This window comes from Pinus tabuliformis, chromosome J (genome assembly GCF_031772625.1).
Source record: "Pinus tabuliformis cultivar Carrire ecotype Pingquan chromosome J, CPIR1, whole genome shotgun sequence".
NCBI classification, from domain to species: domain Eukaryota; kingdom Viridiplantae; phylum Streptophyta; class Pinopsida; order Pinales; family Pinaceae; genus Pinus; species Pinus tabuliformis.
Window position 1 is genome coordinate 394766655 of NC_142295.1, and position 25723 is coordinate 394792377.

Below are 25723 nucleotides of genomic sequence, written 5' to 3' on the forward strand. Positions count from 1 at the left end.
CCTAGTTTTTGTCGTAGGGTAAACCTTAGTTTGGAGTTAGCTTTACTTGGGGGTTTCTTGAGGGTTTCATGTACCTTGGCTTTGCTGGAATATATTATTTGAAACTCTTTCTCTTCACCTTGAGTTTTGCCATCCCAACTATTGACTCATTAATCAAGCCCCACATCTTGTGCTACATTTAATAGTTCTATCTCTAAGGAGAGTGTAATGCCTCCTCTTGGAGCCTTGGCTTGAATTGTGTCATTCCATCAAAGACCTCTTGTGTCATCTTGCCCCTTAAACCTTATAATAACCATTTAGGTGACATTTTCATATATGAGGACTCCTCCCATTGATAAAAGTCTATAAAGAGCAGGGGGTTTTGGCTATGGTGACAGTGGGCCATCACCCCATTATTGTCACTTGGTTTAGTATTAGCCTTGTAGGTTACCCCTCTCAAAGGTCTGCCAGATTTTGCGGCAACACCTCTCATTGACATAAAATGGAAAAAATGGTTATAACAGGGTGATCTAAGATTGTTGTCTTTGTTAAATTGGTTTTGTACCATGATTTGGTCTTACATTGACCTCTTGAAGGAAAGAGGGAATTATTCCTCCTATATCCCTAAAAACATATGGATGTTATCCATATATTATTATGTAGCTATCAAATGACTCAAAGGTTTCTTATGAGTTATTTACCGTTGGTGTGGAATGGATTTAATCATGTTTTTGCCTCAAAGCTAATGGGGCTTGTGCTATAAGTTTTGAGACAATTTTTGTAGCCATCCATAGGTAAATAATGAAGCAAAATGTTTATAGATTAAATACTCAATTCCTTATGTTTATAATTAGTTCAATGATCCTATAATCACATTTTTAGTCAATGTACAAGTTGTCACATGCATGAGCGCATGGACATTAACTGTAAACCCTAGAGTTGTTCTACATAGAGAAGGGGACAAGATCTCCATGTAAGAGATTCAATAAACTTTTCTAAAGTAGAGTTGTTATGTGAAACAAAGGATTATGCTTACCATGATTTCATTATGCCACATGTAACTTATAGAGTAGAGCTAGCATGCTAAACAAATACTTATATTTATGATGATTTTATTATGCCACATGTGCTTGATTAGGGAATTGATTAGTTTTACAAACAAATATTTAAGATTAGAGTGTAGAATTAGTTCTTAAAACAATGATTTAAGGATGAAGTTAGTATGCGAAACAAATACTAATATTTATAATATTTTATTATGCCACATGTACTTGATTAGTATTTCAAACAATAATTTAAAGATGTAGCATATAATTTAGTCCTTAAAACAATAGTTTAAGGATGAAGTGTGGAATTAGTCCTTTGAAACAATAATTTATTTGTTTTTAAGGATGAAGTGTAGAATTAGTCCTTCAAACCACCATTTAAAAATAAAATATAGGATAAAAAAAAACAAAAATATACCACATCATACCTATCCCCTAAAATAAATGCAATTAATATACATATATTGAAATACCTTATTTTAGGGAGTGTGATTTGTAAAGTGGAGTTTTAATGAAAAGTTAACAACCTTAAAAAATAATATAATGCTGAATTTTAAATAGACATATTAAAGGAAAACTGTAGCATGTTAAACCGAGGTTTAAATCATAAAACTTTGTCCAATTAAAATGTTACTTCATTTACATGAATGGAATGGTTATAACATGTGTGGATTTGGTATTGCCAATTGCCAGTGTGGTTGTGGGTGCGGTGGGAAGGAGCAGGCATGAAGGGAATTGCAGCATCGTGTCGTTCTCATTTTCAAGTCCATCAGACGAATATCATATTGTTCCCCATATCGGTGCTTCTACCTTGCTCCTCTCGTGCTTTTCCAAAGCCAACCCATAAGCCACTGGGGTCGACACAAGTTCGTTGGTGCTCATCCTTTACCAAAGCACTTGCTGATGACACCAAATCAATTCGTTTATCATCCCTGTCATTCTCAGGAATCATTGTACCAGAAAACGCATGGCGCAGACAATATTCTTCCTCATCCAAAATCAGTATGAGCTTGAGGACAGGAATTGTTGGCCTGCCCAATGTGGGGAAGTCCACTCTTTTCAATGCACTGGTTAGTTTTTCTCTTTTGGATACTACATTTCTTCTGCTGTTGCATGCGATCACGAAATTTTATTTAAACTCACAAGTCTTGCATGAAAATTTCACGTTGAAATATGCCATTTTGCAATGCCTGAGAACTTGTCAAGCAGCACTTTTTGCAGCACAGTCTCTGTTATTTTGTGAAATATTGTAATGAAGAAATAATTCCAGTCACAAAAGTATTATTTTCTGGATTTATGCAATTTACTATCCCAAACACAAATTGTTCTTAAACCTGGAACTTAAGGATTAGTATTGAAGTCCCACATTTCGAGAGCTTAATCGGAGCTTAATATACTAGACTGCAGGAATTTACAGCATTGGTTATTCTAAACTATATATATGTGCTTGATTTTACAACATTTGAATGCACCAAAGGCAAATGTGTAAGTTGTTTTCTATCGGGAAGCCTGACAGTGTTCATATTGGTGAGTGGGATGAGTGAAATGCCGGTCGGATGAAGAGCAGAGCGTCTGCACGAAGTAAAACAGTGCATGGTAAAAGTCAAATTAATCGTCCCTAAAGTTGAAGACTTTTTAATCGCTGATTCGAGCTTGCGTCGAACCTCCAGTCAGTATTCAACTCGGAGCCGGGAGTGGCGTGTGCTCCACGCATTTCCTGTTTTTGTACAAAAGTCCATTGCAATGCAGAAAAATAAAAAGGATGAAAAATAATAGTGCCAAAATAAGGATACCATAAAAGCTGAAACATAAAAATATAGAAAATCACTAACAAAAACCTGGAAACAGTTGCTGTAGATTGGGAATGTTCAGCCGGGGATCACTGGGAAGGTTTTGTCAGTTTTTTCTCTTTCTGGAGAGGTGCGTTGCATGAATTTAAAGGAAAATTAGGTTTGGTGTGGATGAGAAGTATATGAGAAAACTTTTGAATGGTATTTCTGCGAGGTGTCGGACAAAAGTTCTGAATGATGGGTAGTTGAACTGTTTGAAAAAAGCTCTGAATCGGAAGGGGAAGTTTGTCTTGTATTCAGAAGTTAGGTGTCTTGTCTCTTGACATCAGGTATCGGAAGTGCCATGATGGTAGCCGATTCATCTGAACATGTCATAGAGAAGTTCAGCGGAGAAGGTTTCTAGCTTTGAAATGGAAGCCCGTTTCTGTCACTTTATAAGTTTATATGGTATAGTCATTATTTCTTCTGCCTGAATAATATTTGTTGATCTCTGCAAGTTCTTCTAACCTTGTTATGTTGTGCGGTAGATGAGATCTGGACTTTGAGTGCACTCTCCTTCACTCCCCAAATATTTTTGGGAACTATACGAGGAACAACTGCCTGAAGTAGTGGGATGCCAATGCATTGCGAGTCACTGCACAGTGCACGCACGCTTGCATTTGTTTGGGTTTCTACCTTATGCATAAATGTGGTCCAATGAATGCCACACATGTTAAACTTCTTTGTACCTTGTTCATTGCTCTCGGAGGGACTCATACATACTTCTTTGAGTACGTTATTGTTCTTTCCATTTCAGCACCTTGGTGATTTTACGTCTTTTTGGGTTCTTGATGATGAGAGTTCATTTCAATGATCTTGTAATAATTTTCAGTAATTGTCTCTTCCCTCATCCAACACTTAAACATTTAGACACTTGGAAAATTGTCCATTGGATGTTTAACAAGGCTGAAGGCTTGATGTTCCTTGATATCCACTTTCCTGGAGTTCTTAGAGAATTTCACATGTTGGGGGTTGAAAGTGCAGTCACAGCCGCTGTTCGGGTTCCCAAAGCCTAAGACAGATCTTGCCTTCTCAAGTAATGCTTTCTTGAAGGCTGATATACTTAGCCAAATTTTTAATTCCTTAGTTATGGAAATCTTGCGTGTGATGGCAGTTTGCAATTTCCTGAAATACTTTCTTTCTCGCCTTAATCAATTTTGATACCTCCTTGGGTTTCTTCATATTTGCTTTTTGTCTCTGTCATGTTTTGAATCTTGTCATCCACTTATCTCTTGTTTGGATCCATACTTGGTGCTTTACTGCATTTCAGTTGGGGGCTTGGCAATCAGGTTCCCCACTAACTGCAACTTTTCAAGTTTCTGGAATAACTATTCCTGAGCGTTCCATAGTGAAATTTTGACTACTTGGTTTACATTCTATCAGGTTCTCTAGCCGTGCTAGCAGTGTCCCCACTGTCAATGCTTATTTGTTTGACTCCTCTCATACTTGGCCATCATCTGGTTCCAACTTCCTTCACTCGGACCTTTGCACTTTGTTGGAGATTAAATCTGTTGCAAAGGGGCAAATTGGCACTACCCAATTTCGGGGAGGCCCTAGAGCTAATTTGTACCCCCTTTAGCAGCCATGGAAATCAAAAGAGGTGAAGGCTACCCTGGCTTTGAATGGTCTTGTTTACAGAGTGGTGCAAAAGAAAAAGGGTGGGGGGCACGGGTGTGGTGGAAGCTCTCGTGCAGACATTTTTAAGACCCACCAAATGGGTATATTCCTCTTCCTACTGAAATGCCCTCGTGGAAGTAAGTATTCTTGGCTTTTGGGAAACTTATTGATGCAAATAGTAAGAATAAAACAGACAGATAGCATGTCTTTTCTTCTTTCTGGCAAGTACAAATGACAAGCTATGGGGTTTTTATGAGTCAAAAGGGTTTTGTTTATTGAAGTGAGGCCAAACCCTTGCGAGGGCAACTGATTCTAATCCTTAGAAGCGATGCGAAGCCCTATCTTCATTGACAACTGAAATTTGGTATACACGTGTGCTGTAGCAAGTTATATGGGCTGACCATAGTTTTGTTAGGATTTAGAGTATTACTGTGTTTTGCTAATATTATCTTTTCATAAACACAAATAATGGATGGCAATACCATTTTCAAGGTCTTCTTGATTAGGCATAACAACTTTTATTTCCATGGCACAGAGTCATGACTAAATAGTATGTGAGTGAGGAAAACAAAGCAGAAGTGGACGGGGGAATTGTGTGTTAGAGTAAATGACTTCCCCAATGGAGTTCAGTGGCCTTACTTGGCTGTCGCTCAGTGACTTTTGTAGTTACTATGGCAACTGTGATCTCAACCTTTTCAAACAAGAGTGTTGAAAAATGTGTAACTGAGTTCGGTCTTCATAAATATGAAATGTACTTTTGATTCTTGTATATTATAAAATGAAAGAAAAATTATTATTGGTATTTTTGAAGCATGGGTTTCATGCTCAAGGTCTTTTATTTTAGAGGTCAAGCACCCATTAAGAGCTTCTAGGGTTTGTCCTAGGTCAAGAAGTCAAAAGAGTCATTGTCATATGTTGAAGATCCCATCGGGCACATTGTAACTTGTAAAAATTATTATGTTTGTATTTAAAAGTGTCAAAACTCTCTCCAAGACCAAGTCAGCCTACCAGCTAAGAAGTCGACCTAATTTGAGGTATTTTGTCCACCTTGGAAGCTTATATATAGGAGGGAACTCGACCTCCTAGAGGCACAAATTATTCTCTCATCAAGCAAGTGAAGGAGAAGAAGAAAGAGGCTAGCGAAGGAAGAAGAAGGATGAAGATCGAGTGCTTGGGTAATTTCTCTCTCTCTCTCTCTTCACACGTGCAAAGAAAAGAGACTAGGGATTCTGCCGCTGGGTTAGGGTTTTGCTACTGCAGGATCAAACTGTTGATTTTGGGTAGCATCGGATGTGCTCTAGCTCCGAAATTTTGTGAAGGGCCTAGAATACATAGGATCTCCAAGACCCAGAAATCGTTTGGAGAAATTCCACCCGGATTGTGAGTTATTAAAATAATTATTATTTTTAATGGGGTTCCTAAGTCTAAACTTAGGAAAATAAAAATATTAATGGGGATTAATAAAAATATGGGTGAGAAGCTTCTAAGAGACGAGGATCAAGTCTGTTTTAATCTTATCCATTGATTAGGGACTTAATCTCGGTCATTGATTCATCAATAGGAAAAATATAAGAGGAGGCTTGAGGGTCAGTTGGAGATACACAAAGTGATTAAATTAGTTCGATTTTTCTGGGGCGTGGTTTGCTGAGAAAATCAAACTAGTGATCTGAGTTGCGGTGAGAGGGGCAGAAGCAGAGATTTGGATTGAAAAGGAGTTCCGAGCCAAAGAGTACGTGGCAAAGAGGTGGCAATAGCATCAGAGAGGCAACGTAGAGGCCTATGCAGTCCAGGAAGGGGCTCACGCAATGATGACGCAAGCCAGGAGGGTCTCTTGCAGTGGTAGTGCAAAGTATTCGTCAAAAGTCCAAGATTTTGCTTGAGAAGCAAGCTTCTGAGCCGGGAGGGCTGAACAATAGTCTTCCTCCAACAAATCGATTCAACAGAAGGGGTGACGCAGTCTCCTAGTGGCAAGATGCAGGCCCAAGCAGTGATTGCGCTGGGATTTCATTGTGTTTGCCAGAGTCAGGCCACTTAGTGGATCAATTGTGACTTGGAGAACGAGGTAAACTCTCGTATGTATTTCTTGTTGCCATGATTTCTTTGAAAGGTTAGCCGGTGTGAGAGACAACCTGTTGTACTCAGATTCTGCTTGCTTAATAATACAAACCCTCTATTTGCTGCACCGGTTTTCCCGCATTGGGTTTTTCCTGGGACTTGTTGTCCAAAAATAACAATGTCCTTTGTGTGTTTGTCTCATCTATTGTTTCAGTTTATGATTTGTATGTCAGTGTAGTCTGTAGTAGTGTTTTTCATCACTGTTTATAAATTAAATAACTTGTTGAATCAAATAACAAGTAGATGTTAAACCAATAATTGTAGTAGGGTTTTTGTTTGTAAAGATTCAGAAATTTTCACATGGTATCATAGCATTGCAGATCATAGGATACTGAAGCCATCAGTTGGGAGATCCAGCAAATCTGCTGCAGAGAGGCAGCTACCCCGAGTGACAGCGCTGTTCCAGAGCTAGAGAACGCAGAGGAAGGGTAATGCAGTGCAGAAAAGGTGACACAAAGGCTCACGTAATGCCTGCGTCAGCATTCTGAGCCAGGAGAGGGTGACACAGTAGCTGGGATGAGCCCACGTAGTGATTGCGTCAGTCTTCTGGGCCAACACAGAAGCAGAGAGGGGTAGATCAGGCTCACGCAGAGCCATGCCATCTTTCTGGACTAGGAAGGAGTGATGTAGTGGCCAGGAGGAGCTAATCTAGCTCATGTAGTGACTGCGCAGAGCTGGAGGAGCTCAGATTCTTCAGTTGCAGGGGCAGAAGGAGCAGTGCAAATCTGATCTAAGGTGCTGGTGGGATGCTGTTGTTGTTGTTGTAGAACAATGTCTGAGGAGACTGAACCAAGGTAAAGGGAGTCACTGCCTTAACGAATTTCTTGCCAAAGAAATCTAGGTCCGGGCTGCTGAGCAGCAGCGAAGGAAGATTGGAGAAGTGGTGATTTGACATTATTTGGTGGGAGGATTTCCGTGAAGGAAATCAGGACTCAAAGGGAGTCTAGAAGGAACTTATTCCTTAGAGGATTTCTAGCGCCAAAGAAATCCAGATCTGAGTCTTGCTGGGGCAGTAGCGAGAGAGGGAGAAGAGAACCTGTTCTATACTTGTTTGAGCAGAGATGGCAGTCAATGGACTAAGGGATTAGGACAGATTGGATCCAACTTTGTCATCTGGAAGGCCAGGATCCTGGCAATCTTGGACAAGAATCGCATAAAGGATTATGCCTTGAAAGTGGTTGCTATACTGGTCGATGCTGATCCTCTCAAGAAATACGAGGAGGCTCAAGCAAAGGCGAAGTGCATGATCTTGGACGGGGTCAAGGATCATGTGGTCGTACATATTGCTGAAAAGGAAACAATAAGGGAGATGTGGGAGGCCTTGACCACCTTGTATGAGGGAACTTCCATCCAACGGAAGATGTTGCTTGAGAACCAACTAAGACAATTTCAAATGCAGAAGGGACAAGAAATCGATTCCTTCCTTCTCAGGTTGCAAGGGATTCAAGACCAGCTGACTTTCGTGGGGTCTACACCAAATCCTGAGTTCATGGTCAAGATTGCCCTGAATGCAGTCACTGAAGATTGGGAGACCTTTGTCCAGAGCATCTTGGGCAGGGCTTCTCTCCCCAGTTGGGAGGAGATGTGGGCAACTCTTCGATAGGAAGAGATTAGGCGATTAACCAAGGCAGGAAGTAGCGGCAAAGGAGTCAGAGTCAAGAATGAGGAAGAGGAGGATGCAACTCTCGCATCAATGGGACAACAAGGGTAGCAGAAGAGGAAAAAGAAAGACATAACCAAAGTCAGATGCTTCAGATGTGGGGAACTGGGACATTTCACCACTCAGTGCCCTCGGAAGAAGGGCAAGGAAGAGAAGTCTGACTCGAAGGCTGCGCCAACGAAAGCTGATAAGGAGGATGATGACGAGGATTGTGCCATGAGTGTTCATGCACCTCTAGAGAAGAGGTGGGGCGACATAGAGCTATAGTCGAGAGGACTACACGGGGGCAGGATCCTTGAGGTGCCCAAACTCTTGGATCACATGCAGCTACGGGAGCCCTTAATGACAGTAGTAGATTGACGGGAGTCAGTTGGTGCAAGGGATGATGGAGCGACAGTGGCAGAGCTAGAGTGCTAGAGTCTAGAGCAGCGCAATGGAGATTGCAGCAGTGCGAGAGGCACAGAGCAAATTCCAGCAGCGCAGTAGCAGCAGAGGGTCAGCACAGATTAGCAACAGAGGTAGCTTCAACATCACGAGGCAGCCAGACTGACCAACATGTCAGCCTTTGGGTAGATTTTCAGTTGCTTATTTCTCAACAACTGAGTTGCAGTGCAACAGTTAGCAGTGGCAGTGCTATGGGCAACATGATGCAACATATTGAGAGGGAGTTGTAGTACAAATGTAGCAGTGATAGTGGCAGTGTCATGGGCAACAATACAGGATGCAACAGTGCAGTGGATGAAGGGAAACAAGCCAAGCATCAGCAACACAAAGGACCGATGCCATGGATCAGTGTGATACTTCTATTGGGAAGTATTGCTAGAGCACATTCCTCGCTAAGAGGGAGTGTTGATTTGGGGTAGCATCGGATGTGTTCTAGCTCCAAAATTTTGTGGAGGGGCTAGAATACATAAGATCTCCAAGACCCAAAAATCGTTTGGAGAAATTCCACTCGGATTGTGAGTTATTAAAATAATTAATATTTTTAATGGGGTTCCTAAGTCTAAACTTAGGAAAATAAGAATATTAATGGGTATTAATAAAAATATGGGTGAGAACCTTCTAAGATACGATGATCAAGTCTGTTTTAATCTTAACCGTTGATTAGGGACTTAATCTCCGTTGTTGATTCATCAACAGGAAAACTATAAGAGGAGGCTTGAGGGTTAGTTGGAGATACACCGAGTGATCAAATCAATTCAATTTTTTTGGGGCGTGGTTTGCTGAGAAAATTGAACTAGTGATTTGAGTTGCAATGAGAGGGGCAGAAGCAAAAGCAGAGAGGCAACAATAGCATCAGAGAGGTAGCGTAGAGGCTTACGCAGCCTAGGAAGGGGCTCAAGCAGTGCTGACGCAAGCCAGGAGGGTCTCTTGCAGTGGCAGTGCAGAGTATTCGTCAAAAGTCCGAGATTTTTCTGGAGAAGCAAGGTTCTGAGCCGGGAGGACTGAACAACAGTCTTCCTCTAGCAAATCGATTCAGCAGAAGGGGTGACACAAAATCCTAGAGGCAAGACGCTGGCCCAAGCAGTGATTGCGCTGGGATTTCGCATTGTTTGCCGAAGTTAGGCCACTCAGTGGATCAGTTGTGACTTGGAGAACGAGGTAAACCCTCGTATGTATTTCTTGCTACCGTGATTTCTCTGAAAGGTTAGCCGGTGTGAGAGGCAATCTGTTGTACTCAGATTCTGCTTGCTTCATAATACAAACCCTCTATTTGTTGCACCAGTTTTCCCGCATTGGGTTTTTCCGGGGATGTGTTGTCCAAAAATAACAGTGTCCCTTATGTGTTTGTCTCATCTATTGTTTCAGTTTATGATCTGTATGTCAGTGTAGTTTGCAGTAGTGTTTTTCATCACTGCTTATAAATTAAATAACTTGTTGAATGAAATAACAAGTAGGAGATGTTAAACCAGTAACTGCAGTAGGATTTATGTTTGTAAAGATTCAAATTTTTTTACATGAACTTGGAGAAAGTGCAGAAAGAAGGTCGAAGGAAGGCTCATTAGGTCATCTTCAAGCCCTAGAAGAAGGAGAAAGTCAAGCAAAGGTCTCAAGAAGTCTTGGAAACCCGAAATAAGCTCACACGTGTGGAAGCAGTTTTCGCTGGGAGGGCCGAAAATTTCAGACATGCAATAGAGGCCGAAAATTGTTGCTAGGGGTGAAAGTTGTGCTACTGGAAGAGATTTGACTGGGTTTGACTTGGAAAAAGGAAGCACATCATCAAGAAGGTCAAACTTGGTCTTGGAGAGGTATTGGTCTTGGTCTAGAGGTCTTGGAATTCGTCAATTGAAGAATCTATAAGAAGAGAAGAGATTTGTGGGTTTTCCTCTCAAGTGGAGAGGTTTTGGCCCTGGCTTGCAACCTATATCCCGTGTTCTTGTGTGCTGTTGATCTTCTTGTTTTGGTCGTTGTTTGATGACAAGAATAACATAATAATACAAGAAGAAGTTAATAAATAAGAAAAAGTAAAAAGATATCACAAACAATTATCAAGCTAAAGAGAAATCATTCTATCCATTTCCCTATAGATTTCTCAACATGCTTTCAAAGCTAAGGTTGGCTAAGGGCATGATGAAGATCACTAGTCCCTTGAAGAAGTTTCTAAGGAAGTCTTCGATGGTAGCAAGTCATCTCAAGAAGGGCATCGAGGCATTGTGGAATCTCCTACTTTTCAAGAATGATATGACCAAGACATCTACAAAAGACAAAGGACTATTCTTAGCTCTTACTGGCACATTTGAAGATGAGAACGATTGGGTAATCATCAATGGAGCATCAAGACATATGACTAGTGAGAAGCAAATATATACAAAATTAATGAAATTTATATACAAGGGTTAGATCTGTATATATAACATTTATTCACAATTTTACAAATGCTAAATCAAAGGAAGTATGAGTACAACTCCGCTCCTTGATTAGTTAATAAGCTCTTGAAATTTGAAGATAAGTAATTTTTTCTTTGGAGCAAATGACAAGAAAAGTCCCTCAAAATTTCGTATGATAAGACTTTGAAAAAAATCCCAGTATAGGTTCTTGTTAAAATTGGCAACTAGGGCCATCTCCACATGGGTCATCTTATTTATGACAGTTGATATTTTTCTTGGATTGCTCTCTCCGAGAGGTGTAGGATTGATCTAAAGATCATCCGATTTCGACATGTACAAATGAAGTTATGAATTTATTTTGATTATGGACAAATTGTCAAGGTCGACCAACAAACTTATGTAGGCTCAGAAGCCCGATAATCACGTTTATTCATCCTCAACGTTTTGCTATAAATACATGATGCCTTAACCTCATTTGGACACAATCATCTTCACACTTCTCTCTCTCTCCTCATTGATTGGGTATGGATTTTTGGGCCTCTCTCTCCACACGTTCGAAATTTCAGGTTGCTGAAATTTCAGGAGGCTGAAATTTCAGTAGATTGAATTTCTGGACAGTTTGACCAAGCGTTGACCAGCATGCGTTGACCTCCTTTGACTACGTTTTTGTCAGGGCTATCCCTATTTGGGCAGGCCGCATTTTTGGGCATAGAAATCAATGCTAAACGTTAACTGCAGCTAGGGCTGACCGCAGGTGGGCTGTTTGACCAGACTTTGACTGGGCTGAATTTGACTGTTTTGAGGGATGTTTTATCTTGCTGTTTGGAGGTTGAAGTTGATCGATTTTCTGAGGGTCAAATCTGCCCTGTTTACCAACGTTGACTCTTCTGGTTAGGGCTCTTTTGTTGCTGTTATAAATTATCAGATTTGTAAATTGTACTATCTCTCTCTGCTGAACTATTGAAGACAAAGAAGATTTGATCAAGGGTTTCCCCACATTGGGGTTTGCCCCTGGCTGGTGCCACATCTTGTGTCCTCTTGTCTTGGCTTGTCTTCTACTGTTTATGTTTATGTTCTATCTGCATTTTACTATCATGCTGAAGTGATTGCTAATCTGAATATTGGTACTGGGCTAATAAAGAAATTGAAGTAAAATTGCTCTAAAGCATAGAACATACCATTGTTGCCTAAAATTTGTTGATTTGGGGTAGCATCGGATGTGCTCTAGCCACAAAAATTGGTGGTGAGGCCAAGGCACATGAGATCTCCAATACCCAGAAAGGGTTTGGGCAGATTCTAAACAGTTTGGGAGATATTAAAATAATTAATATTTTTAATGGAGTCCCCAAGTCTAAACTTAGGGAAATTAAAATATTAATGTGAATTAATATAAAACTGTGTTAGAATGGTCCAAAAGACATGGATCATGCCAAATCTAATCTTAGTCGTCGATTAGGGACTTAATCTTGACCATTGATTTGTCAACGAGAAAAGTATAAGAGGAGGCTTGAGGGTCACTTGGAGAACACACCAGAGTGATCAGTCATTCTATTCTCTAGAGCGAGGTTTGCGAAGAGAGATAGAATCAGTGATCAGTTGCAGTGAGGGGCAGTGAGTACGAGGCAGAGAGGTAGGGACAGTGCCGAGAGACCAACACAGAAGCAGAGAGAGGCAGAGGCAGAGCTAGAGGGAGCCACACAGAGGTAGCAGAGTCTGTGCAGAGCCAGAAGGGCCTGCGTCATCCACACAGAGCCCGCAGGAGTGACGTAGAGAGCCAGAGAGGTTGCGTAGAGCCTTAGCAGGCTGACGCAGAGGCCAGCAGGGCTGATGCTGGGCTTCAGATTGCACTGGAGAGGGATTTCGTGGAGTAGGCTTTCCGAATATTTGTTTCTGAAGAGAGGTATTGCTGCCATAGTTTTTATCTCTGTCAGGTCAGCTAGTTTGGCACCCAGTGTACTCAGAAAAGAACTGCTTAACAATAAAACCCTCAGATAGCTGCACCGGTTTTCCCGCATTGGGTTTTTCCAGGGACATTAGTCCAAAAATAACGGTGTCATTTGTGTGCTTGTTTCTGTTTCCTTCAGTTGATGATCTGTAATGTGTTGAGCATGCACTTGTATTTATTTTCAGTATTTACATGGTAAATAACTTGTTAATTAACAGAACAAGTAGGAAGGAATAAATTAGTAAAGTGCATGGAGGGTTTTTAACTGTTAGACTTAGAAACTTCAACAAAATTAACATGGTATCAGAGGTGAGGTGAAGACAATGCCTAAGCAAGAGTGAAAGAGCAATCACCAAAGACAGTTGGACAAGGACAAAAGGCTCAATGGGTCCCTTATCCAACTTCTCGGCTGAAGACAAACTCCATGATAAATCTGACTATCATGGATGGAAGATGTCTCTTGATTTGACCTTGGAAGAAAAGGAAGTGATAGACTATGTGTAGGGTAAAATCCATGAACCTCCTTCAAATGCACCCGCTGCTGTGAAGACCAAGTACAATAGGGCTGTAGTCAAAGCAAAGAAGATTATCAGGGATTCCATTGACAAGCATCTGGTGGCCTACATCTCCAAATTGAAGACCGCCAAGGAGATCTATGACAGGTTGGTCGGCATGTTCAAGGCTAGTAATGCTAATAAAATTCTATTTCTCAAGGACAAGTTGAAGGATATTAAGAAGGGCAAAGACAAGGATATTCAATCCTATTTCTTGAGGATTACTGAGATCAAGAATGATCTACTCTCGATTGGAGAAGTCATTCTTGACAGGGAACTTACTCTCACCACCCTTGGAGGACTCCCACCTGAGTGGTATGTATTTAGAACCACCGTCCTCAACAATGATTGAATTCTAGGGTTTGAAGAATTGATGTCGAGATGCATTCAAGAAGAAACAAGAATGGTGGAGCAAGAAATGCCTTCTAATAGAAGCAACCCCACTGCATTCTCCGCTCATGCCAAAATGAGAAATAATGCAGGGTGTGAAGGTCATTTCCATGGAAAACCTAGATCTAAGGGAGGAAGGAAGGGCAGGTGCTTTGTTTGCAATAAGTTTGGCCACTATGCAAGGGAGTGTCCAAATAGAAGGGACACATCACATGATGATGATCACAATCATTCCAGGGGCAACTTCAACAACAACGATCAAAGGAATGACAGGTCCAATGGCAAAGGAAAAAGGAATGCGGGACATCAAGGAAATGGTCGACCCTCTAATAAATCAAGGAACTCTAGGTATGAAGAATCAAATGTTGTTAACAATAAGCAAAAATAGTACTATCTTATATCGGCCCTCTCCACTGCCTCTTCCAAGATTATTGCAGAGAAGCTGACATTAAGAGGGAGACTACAACGCCATACACTCCTGAGCAGAATGGTATGATTGAAAGGAAGAATTGCTCTATTGTAGAAGCAGTTCATGCCATGCTTCATGATCAAGGCCTTTTGAAGTTCCTATGGGCTGAAGCTACAAATACTGCCGTGTATGTTCAAAACTGATGCCCTCATCAAGCATTGGACTCCAAGACTCTTGAATAAGTGTTCACTGGTAAGAAACCCGATGTCTCTCATTTTAGAATTTTTGGAAGTCCCGTATATTTTCATGTGCCGAAAGAGAAAAGAAGTAAATTGGGTGCATTTGGGAAGAAATGAATCTTTGTGGGCTATAGTGAAAATTCTAAGGGATATAGAATTTATGTGGCTAGAAGTTGAGATAAGTCATGATGTCACCTTTGACGAAGATATGGCCCTCAGGAAGATCAACGACCTTCCTATCCTAAGGAAGGACAAAGAAGCTGACCCCAGAAATTAGGGTGAAAAAGAGGACGAAACAATGCCTGATGTTGATGAACCTATGGATCCTATAGATCCTCCTCCTCATGAGCCTTCCTCCTCCAATGTAATAACCCTTCCAAACTTTATATTAAAAACTGATTTGATAAACTTTATACTAAAAATAATTGTGAATAAAACTTTGTTATAAATATAAAGTTTAAACTTATAAATATATATATATATATATATATATATATATATATATATATATATATATTAAACCTCATAAAATTAAAGTTTATATTAAAAGGGGATATAAAATATCAAACCTTACGTAAAGAGGTAACGCAAACATGAAATATGAGTAAAGCACAATATCTGATAATGAAATGCATGCGGGGGCGTGTCAGGAGGAAGAAGAGCGGTGGCCGTAGGCAGGAGGGTGGCCACCGCCAAGCCTGCAATTATAAAATCACTAATCTGAACCGATCACAGGGGGAAATAAACGGAGAATGGAGGGCAGGAGCTGAAATTAGGAGTTCAGACCAGAGGACTAAGAATTACCAGTGGAAGAGCTTTAACCGGCCTGAGGTTCTGGGCACGGGGGCAGTAAGCTTCTGCGAGTAGCTTACTGGGTTGAGCAGCCATCTGCTCAGTCTGGCTGGGAGGAATTGGTTTCCCGGAAATTGGATCAAATTAGCCACAACATCAGCAACGACACCAGTTCAGTAGCAGAATCAACCGCAGTTAAGGTAAGTACAAATTTAAAATCTTTAGCTTTCCTGTAATTCAGTTCTGGTTATTGTTTTTGGCCATTACAGATGGTATCAGAGCCTTGTTCAAACCCTTTCGACCTTACCGGCCCTACGCATTATGTAACTCTACTGAATTTTATCTGTCAAATTTTCTGTTGGAATGTCGTCAGAGGTAGGAAATTATTTTTCCTTGACTCTGCGTACGTAAGGTTATTCCCATGTTTTAATTGCCCTACCCTCTGAGTATCGAACTGCAACCCTCTGATCTGGAGTCAGATGCGCTACCATTGCGCCTCAGATTTCTGGCTTACCTGCTATTATTAAAACCTCTTCCTTGTCTTTGGAAGTTTAAATTCAGCAAAGAAGGGTTATGTTAGTTAGAATAGAAGAAGAAATTACGGAAAAACCACGACCAGTGCAAGTGTTGTACTGTGCAGTCTGCAGTTGCCAACCAATACTGTGAATTAGGCCCTAATTTAAAAAATGTAAACCTTGGATAAATCCAAAATGCCCTTATTCGTATCCGGATCTCGTTAAAGAGATAGCTGACAAGGCAACCGAGCCTGAGTAGTATTTAAAAAAAAAACCCTGTATCAATTGACGGCCACTGTCGAAACGGAATTTGACAGCAGGCCAGGTCGTGCGTACAGTGTTCGGTTCCAGTGCAAAACCCTTGGGGGAAATTAGATTGTAGGGTGCTGTGTATAAATTAAAGAATGACATAGGAACTCGATTTCCAGCGAATTATGGTCCAGCGAATTATTTTAATGCAACTGTCTCAGCGTCGGTGTCGAAACTGGACTGTGGAGTGAACTTGAAACCTCCATATCGTGCAACATCTCATCACTGTTCGTATATTGTCAATGGGGATTTACTAGACTCAAATATGCGTGGAGCATCAAATTCTTCGTCACCGCCTCAACGTTTCATCAAGATAACTAGGGTCATGATTCTAGTGACCCGTGAAAGGAAGCCGAGACATACGTCAACTTTCTTCCTTGTCTGGCCCGTGGATAAATATTCGTTGACGTGTTGACGTATAGCAGTAATGAGCTGTGCAATATACATATGTATATAACTTATATACTATGCGGCTACGTTAAATGGTAGATAAGGTGGACCCTATACTCCAGTATTCGAATGGGGTTTAATCTTGGTTTAAAACTTAATTTCTAAACACCACGACGCTGGCATTCTAACTATATATATATTACCTTTGTGAATAACATATGTTAAAAATATTTTATATTTTAAGTATATGTTGACAGATAATGTGGCAAGTATATAGTTAAAATATAAAATAATATAAATAATAATGTACAATAATAGGTTATATAATCATATTAAACAAGTAAATACAAGTAAGAGTAAGAAATGGGATAAAATATACAGAGTTATAAGAAGTAAATAATAAATACAATACATAAAGACATATAAGATAATGTAATAAATAAAATAAAAGGATGATTGATAAAAAAAAAAAAAAAATTGTAATATAGTAATGTCTTAATTACTTGCTGGGCAAGCTTAAATTTAATTATTTTCAAATTAATGTAAATAGTTTAATGGAGGTTTGGTTCGTTTAATTAGTATAATTTTCAGTAATCTATTTTTATATAAAAGTATAATTATGCTTAGTATGCCGTATATGATTAATATACCATATACGTTTAAAAATACCATATAGTTTTGTGCTATGTTTAAAATGTTATTTGGTATAACATAACATATTCAACATTATAACTATGTGTGTCCGTCTGTAGAGGTAATAGTTTGAGACATGATAGGTGTGTTGACGATGTTCATTATAACGAGATAATTCATATTTAAAATAGTTAATTTGCAAATGTTACTTAATAATTAATTTTGGATGATCTACCCTAGGCATTAATAAACCATACACTTCTGCATTATTTCATATTAGGATAGAATACCCTGCATTAGGCCAAGGAGGTCGCGAGACCACCCTCCTTGACCTCGGTACCAGTAAGATCCGCCTAGCGGATAAAAATAGAAAAACTATACCCGTTTACGAATGTGAAGTTGCAAAAGAAAATTATGTGTTAAATTCGATTGTCTACCTCAAAATTTTTATAGAAATTTTATTTTTTGTTCAGGAACCATTACAATGGTAAGGACGTATGAGCGACGACGACGTGACCAGGCAGCATCATCACCATTAATGCCGCCACCGTCGCCATCATCATCCCCATCACCTTCGTCACCACCAAGACCATTGTCAACATCAAACGCCCCAGCGCCAGAGTTGACTGTGATAATGAACTCTTTGGAAGCCTTATTGGAGACATTAAAGCAAACAACTAAGGCTAAAACCAAAGAGGAATTTCAGCAGGTAGCCACCAGTTCAACGAAACCAAAGAATTTTGAGCCCGAAAGATCGAAAGAGAACATTTCTAGGGAGCTCCAGAAAATCAGACTCCCAGAATTCTCAGGAGGACGAGTAGGTGAACGCGCTGAAGCATGGTTGGAAGGAATGAACAGATGCTTTAGGTTAAGAGAATATTCGTCTTCAGCAAAAACAAAAATTGCTGTGTTTCAACTAAAGGAAAGTGCCTTGATTTGGTGGGGAAATCTGGAAAGGCAGCTGCACCTTACATCGGATAATGTCCCTTGGGAACTATTTGAGGAAAGGTTCCGCGCAAAGTATTTACCCCCATACTTTCAACAACAGTAAGCTAGAGCCTTCCATACATTAATTCAAGGAAATAAAACGGTGGAAGAGTACGAGATAAGGTTTATGGAGCTTGTAAAATACATTCACTACTTAGACTCTGATGAACGTCAAGCTGAACGCTTCATTTTTGGGTTAAATCCTTGCATCAGAGCTTTAGTAAGCATGTGGAACCCATCATCAGTAGCCGAGGCAGTCGAATGCGGCCGTTATGCAGAAGAACACCTTGGAATTAAAAGAGATATGGAGCCAACAGGGCCTATCCAATCAGGATTCACAGGAAAGACTCCCCGAAACTTCCTTAGAGGAGGTAGCTCGAGGCCACCTTACGGTAACAGGTTTACCCCAAATGTGGGGACAAGAGTTCCCATGGCAGTAAACACTATAGCCGCGGAATCGTCCAACACCAGACCTTGGGCATCGCGAGGGACTGCCGGTAGAGGAAGGAGTGCGAGAGGAATCAACATGGGAGGACGCGGCTCGTTCTCTAGAAATTCACACCTTGATTCAAGAGGATCAGCGCAGATCAATTGTTGGGGATGTGGGGGACCGCATTTCCAGCGTGACTGCCCAGAAGCTTCATCGAATATATTGCATAGGACTAGGAAGGAGCCGATATCAGCTAATAGAGGTAATCATAGAATTCATGCAGTAGTCAACCACGACCAAGCAGCCCATCAATCCACTGTAGTGGAATCTTCAGGTATTATCAATGGTATAAAACTCAAAATTTTATTTGATACTGGTGCCACCGATAGTTTCATTTCATCATATGCATTAAACAAATGTGGGTTGGCAGCTCGTAGACAAAATGATTTCCACCAAGTGGAAATGGCCTCAGGAGAACTCCAAACCGTGGGCTTGAGTGTGGATCAATGCAAAATTGACCTAGGGGTCCGTTCGACTAAACTGGAAGTCTATGTCACAGCCTTAGGAACGTATGACCTTATCATAGGTATGGATTGGCTGGAAGCTCACCAAGCTTGGGTGGACTGTTATGGAAAAAGGATTCTGGGCATAAATGATGAGGGAGAAGTAATCCAAATTCAAGGAATCAAGAGGGAAGTCTCTTTACGCTACATTTCGGCAATGCAGGTGAAGCGTTGTTTAAGAAAGGGTTGTCAGGCTTATGCAATTCACGAAGTAAGCCAAGAAAAAGGGCCATCCTTAGAACAATATCCGGTGTTAGCCGAGTTCCCGGATGTATTTTCAAAGGAACTACCTAGATTACCCCCGGTAAGAGAATTGGATCTCACTATTGAATTAAAGCCAGGTACCCAACCGATCTCTAAAACGCCTTATAGAATGACAGCTCCAGAACTTCAGGAATTGCAAATCCAGTTGAAGGAACTACTCGATATAGGGCATATTCGGCCCAGTACCTCACCTTGGGGCGCTCCTGTAATTTTTGTGAAGAAGAAAGATGGATCCTTAAGATTATGCATAGATTATCGAGACTTGAATCGAGCTACAGTAAAGAATCAATACCCTATGCCGCGAATCGATGATCTTTTCGATCAAATGAAAGGAGCTGCTGTCTTTTCAAAAATTGATCTTCGATCAGGGTATCATCAGCTAAGGATTTCTGAAAATGATATCTCTAAGACTGCATTCCGGACACGTTTTGGACATTATGAATTTACTGTGGTACCATTTGGGTTAACAAATGCGCCAGCCGTGTTCATGAATCTTATGAACAGTGTTTTCCGTCAATATCTTGATAAATTTGTGCAAGTCTTTTTAGATGATATTCTCATCTATTCCAAGAATGAAGAAGAGCATGAAGATCATTTGCGGATAGTATTGTCCTGCCTTAGAGAACGTCAGTTATATGGAAAACTATCCAAGTGTTCTTTTTTTTCAGGAAAAGATTCATTATTTGGGTCACATCATATCAAGTGAAGGGATTTCAGTAGATCCTGAGAAGGTAAAAGTGATCATGGAAGGGCCAATACCGAAAAATGCACATAAGATACGAAGCTTTATGGGTTTAGCCGGTTATTACCGAAGATTTGTGGAGGGATTCTCCAAAATCGCAAAGCCAATTACAACCCTTCAGCGTAAAGGTGTTAAGTATGAATGGACCGAGGAATGTAATAAAGCATTCTCTGAACTAAAAAGACTACTCACTAGTGCACCAATCCTAAGAGTCCCTGATATGGGCAAAGACTTTACGGTATGTACTGATGCATCCAAGCAAGGGCTGGGCGCAGTATTGATGCAGGATAAGGGAGTGATAGCTTATGCTTCCAGAAAGCTAAAACCTCATGAAGAACTCTATGCTACTCACGATTTAGAATTGGCCGCTGTAATGCTAGCTTTAAAGATTTGGAGACACTATCTAGTGGGACGAAATTTTACACTTAAAAGCGACCATCAAAGTCTACAATATTTGTTCACCCAAAGAGACTTAAATGCCAGGCAAAGGCGATGGAGTGAATTCCTAAGTGAATATGACTTCGGAATATCATACATTAAGGGAAAAGAAAATGTAGTAGCCGATGCCTTAAGCAGGAGACCTCGGATATTTTCTCTCATACCCATTAAAGTGGACTTAAGACAATGAGTACTGGATCATCTTATAAAAGACAACTGGTATTTAAAGGTGAGAGCAAGTCTTGAAGGTAATAGGACAAAATAATCTAAATTTGAGGGATATGAATTAGAAAACGACGGAATCTTACGATTCCATGGAAGGATGTATATTCCTGATGATAAAGATCTTCGAGATACCATCCTTGGGGAAGCCCACAGAGCAGTATATTGTGCTCATCCTGGAGTAGGGAAAATGTATGCGGATACCAAGAGACTCTTCTTTTGGTCAGGTATGAAGCGCGATATCACTCAATTTGTTGCAAAATGTTTGGAATGTCAGCAAGTAAAGGCAGATCATTGTCACCCAGCGGGCCTCTTACAACCCCACGACATTCCTATGTCTAATGGGAGATCATTTCTATGGATTTCATCACTGGGCTACCTCTTACTTCTCAAAGACACAATGCCATTTTGGTAGTGGTGGATAAATTAACAAAAAGCGCCCATTTCATTCCGGTAAGAGATACTTACGATGTTGCTGACGTAGCTCGAGTATTCATAAATGAAATTATCAGATTTCATGGAGTACCTAAGAAGATTATATCCGATAGAGATTCGCGATTCACTTCCAGATTCTGGACTTGCATGCAAACAACCTTAGGTACTCAGCTAAATTTAAGCACTGCTTACCATCCTGAGACTGATGGGCAAACTGAAAGAGTAAATCAAGTACTTGAAGACATGTTGCGAATGTATGTGATGGATCAGCAATCACACTGGGAAAAGTATTTACCCTTAGTCGAATTCACATACAACAACAGTTACCACAGTTTGATTGGGATGCCTCCATTTGAAGCTTTATATGGCAGACCTTGCAGAACACCGTTAAGTTGGGACAGGTTAGAAGATCGAGTGATAATAGGACCATAATTAATCCATGAAATGGAAGCGCAAGTAAAACAAATTAGACAACGATTAAAGGAAGCCCAAGATAGACAGAAGAGTTATGCTGATGCCCATAGGACAAACAGGAACTATGAAGTAGGGGATCAGGTTTTCATCCGCATCAAGCCAAATAAAAGTACTATTCGATTTGGAAAAGGGACAAAGTTATCACCCCGATTTATTGGGCCATTTAAAGTCGTGGAAAGAGTGGGATCTGTTGCCTATCGTCTTGCCCTGCCACCTCACCTGCATAGAATTCATAATGTATTTCATGTTTTTGTATTAAGACATTATATAGCTGATCTATCCCATAACCTCCAGTGGAAAGAATTGCAGGTATCGGACGAGGGAGTCATAACGGTCGAACCGTTACGTATACTAGAACGTAGAGTTCGACAGCTGAGAAACCGCCAGGTGGACCAAGTTAAGGTCCAATGGGACAAGTATAGTCCTGGATCAACAACTTGGGAGAATACAGAGGACATATGTCAGAGATACCCTACTTTATGTCCATTTTGAAAAAAATTTTAAACTATGTCTTGTATATATTTACTTCACTGCAATCAGAGACTCAGGAACATTTTGAATGATTATAGATAAACGTGAAATTTTGTGACTTAATATATGTTTAATTTCTGCTGGTACATGGATACCAAAATGATATATGTGGTTCGTTTTACTAAATTATAGTTGTCAAAGTAAGGTTAAAGGCCGTTAAATAATTTTCTTCTGATAGAAATTAAGATAATATAGATCTGATTTATTTAATTATGTCAATATGATCAAAGGGATAGCAATCAGGAAGTGAATGCATCCTAAATGAAAGTCAAAATACATGCATAGAATATGACAAAATATGTTATGCTGTAGTATCATATGTAAATAACACATAAGTTATTTTGAATATGCTGATGCACATTTTACAAATGCATGGGTAAGTGTATGATTGCAGATAAATGATCCAATTTCCGAGATGACCACGTGATGACAGAACCTCAGAACAGTTAAAGCTCAAAGTGATTCTATGATAAGGTATTAGCCCAAATTTTACTGGGAGGGGTGGAGGTGTTACCCACCGTTTATCCTTCGGACCCTGGAGTCATGGGAGGACTGTGCGAGTCACGCTCCCCTAGACGTGTGATGATGACTGCCGGATGCCTACTGAGAATCAGGTCGGTATAACCGACGCTGTCACCTTAGAGTTATGAATGGTTAGATCAGTAAAACTGACGCCACAGCATACTCCAGTAGAGGACGGATAGGATGGGAGCGGAAGAGATTAGGAAGGATAGGATGATTTTAGAATAGCTTGGGAACCTGAGTAAGAATTATCCATTTAAAATCATAAACCTAAAACGCTAATTTTATAATCTCCTGACATTAAAACAAAATTTTGAAATCTAACTTCGGGACGAAGTTTTTGAAGGGGGAGTGTATGTAATAACCCTTCCAAACTTTATATTAAAAACTGATTTGATAAACTTTATACTAAAAATAATTATGAATAAAACTTTGTTATAAATATAAAGTTTAAACTTATAAATATATATAAATATTAAACCTCATAAAATTAAAGTTTATATTAAAAGGGGATATAAAATATCAAACCTTACGTAAAGAGGTAACGCAAACATGAAATATGAGTAAAGCACAATATCTGATAATGAAATGCATGCGGAGGCGTGTCAGGAGGAAGAAGAGCGGTGGCCGTAGGCAGGAGGGTGGCCACCGCCAAGCCTGCAATTATAAAATCACTAATCTGAATCGATCACAGGGGAAAATAAACGGAGAATGGAGGGCATGAGCTGAAATTAGGAGTTCAGACCAGAGGACTAAGAATTACCAGTGGAAGAGCTTTAACCGGCCTGAGGTTCTGGGCACGGTGCAGTAAGCTTCTACGAGTAGCTTACTGGGTTGAGCAGTCATCTGCTCAGTCTGGCTGGGAGGAATTGGTTTCCCGGAAATTGGATCAAATTAGCCACAGCATCAGCAACGACACCAGTTCAATAGCAGAATCAACCGCAGTTGAGGTAAGTACAAATTTAAAATCTTTAGCTTTCCTGTAATTCAGTTCTGGTTATTGTTTTTGGCCATTACATCCAAGAGGAGACCCTCATGACTTAGGGAGACTCTCGAAGATGCCAAGAGACATATTGCACCAAGGGGGACTTTTCGTGAAAGCAAGAAGCCGAACAGGTATCAAGGATACTTGACTGTCATGAACACTATCATTCAAAATGAGCCTTCATCATTTGAAGAAACTGTGAAGCAACAAGTATGGAAGGATGCTATGAATGAATAATACGAGTCAATTATGAAGAAGGATATTTGCGATGTGGTCCCTAGACCCCAGGACAAATCGGTTGTCACCTTTAAGTGACTCTACAAAATCAAGCATGGAGCTGATGGAAGTGTAGACCCTTTCATTCACAAATGTAAGAGGGATTTGGCTGCTGAATTTGAGATGAAGGACCTAGGACCGATGCACTATTTCCTAGGGTTGGAGGTCTGGCAAAAGCCATGTGAAATTTTCCTCTCTCAAGGAAAATATGTTGTGAAGATATTGGAAATATTTGGGATGGTGGACTGCAAGCCTGTGACTACTCCGATGGAACTTAACTTTAAGAAGTTATGTGGTAGTGCTGCTGGACCTGAATTCGGAAACGCTTCTGAGTATCGTCAACCCATAGGAGCACTGATGTTCTTGGTGAACTCCCGTCCGGACATATGTTTTGCAGTTAATATATTGAGCCAATATATGGTTGAGCCTCATCATACATTGGATTGGTGCCAAGAATCTTCTGAGATATCTTCGGGGCACAATCACTCATGGATTGAGATACACTGTCGGAGATGTGACGCTGCATGGTTATTTTGATGTTGATTGGGCTGGCAGTGTGGTGGATCGCAAGAGCACTTTTGGATGCTGTTTTTCTTTGGGTTCTGCTTCAATATCCTGGATGAGAAGGAAGCAGAAATTGGTTGCCTTGAGCACCGGCGAGGCCGAATACATAATTGCTAGTATGGCCTCTTGTGAAGATGTCTAGTTGAGGAAGCTCTTCAGTGAGATTTTTGGACATGTGTTGGATGCCACGATGATCCTCTGCGACAGCCAGAGTGGGATCCGATTATCAGAGAATCCCATGTTTCATGATCGCTCCAACATATAGATATTTGGTACCACTTTATCCGGGATATGGTACAACGAGGAGCAATAAAGCTCCATCACATTGGGACTGATGAGCAGGTTGCCGATATTTTGATAGTGCCCCTGGGGAAGGTCAAGTTCTTGGCCTTCCGAGAACGACTTGGAGTCGTGGAGTGACCCTCTTATGAGGGTCCTATATGAGATGGACATTGAGCTTTGGGAGCTCCAGGGGGCTTGGGGTACTTCTTGGAGTAATGAGCAACCATAGGGTGAGTGGTTCAGTCTTCCCCTAGTGGTTTGCTGTGTACAAGGTGAGTGGTTCAGCCTTCCCTTGCGATACCCCTTTGTGACATGTAGGCAGGATGAGTGGTTCATCCTTCTCCTACTGAGACATCCTATCCATGCAGTTTGGGACTCATGGGAAGTACCTCTCATCTGGCCAATGAATAGGGAAATGAGGATAGGGACCATAGTACTACTGATGGACGCATCGTGTACCGTACTCCCTATGTGAGGATGACCGATATTGATATGGAATTAATTGGAACTGACTTCGGGTGTAAGAGTGGGATGAGACACTCTTTTTTGGAGCTGACTTCGGGTAAGTAGAGAATGGTATGATACATTCTCGATCACTTCTTCTTCTTCATAGTTCAGCAAAGCAGTGCAGAGCTGTGCATTGATGGCAGAGATAGTACAGATTGGCAGATGGATTAGTAGATGGAGTTCTCCCTAATTGAGAGTGAGTGTTAAAATTGGCAACTAGGGCCAAACTCCACATGGGTCATCTTATTTAT

At 40.5% G+C, this 25723-nt stretch overlaps 1 protein-coding gene across 2 annotated transcripts in view; it reads left to right on the forward strand.

The window, feature by feature from the left end:
• Positions 1 to 1669: 1669 nt before the first annotated feature.
• The window catches only part of LOC149227449 (uncharacterized), a 350746-nt gene continuing 326692 nt past the window's right edge, over positions 1670 to 25723 (forward strand). Inside the window, exon 1 of one of the 2 annotated variants that reach the window (XM_089377795.1) lies at positions 1670 to 2095. In XM_089377795.1, coding sequence (XP_089233921.1) covers positions 1751 to 2095 — 345 coding nt within the window. In that variant the 5' untranslated portion in view covers positions 1670 to 1750. The remainder of the gene's footprint in view (positions 2096 to 25723) is intronic. The other variant, XM_089377794.1, reaches the window with a different exon arrangement.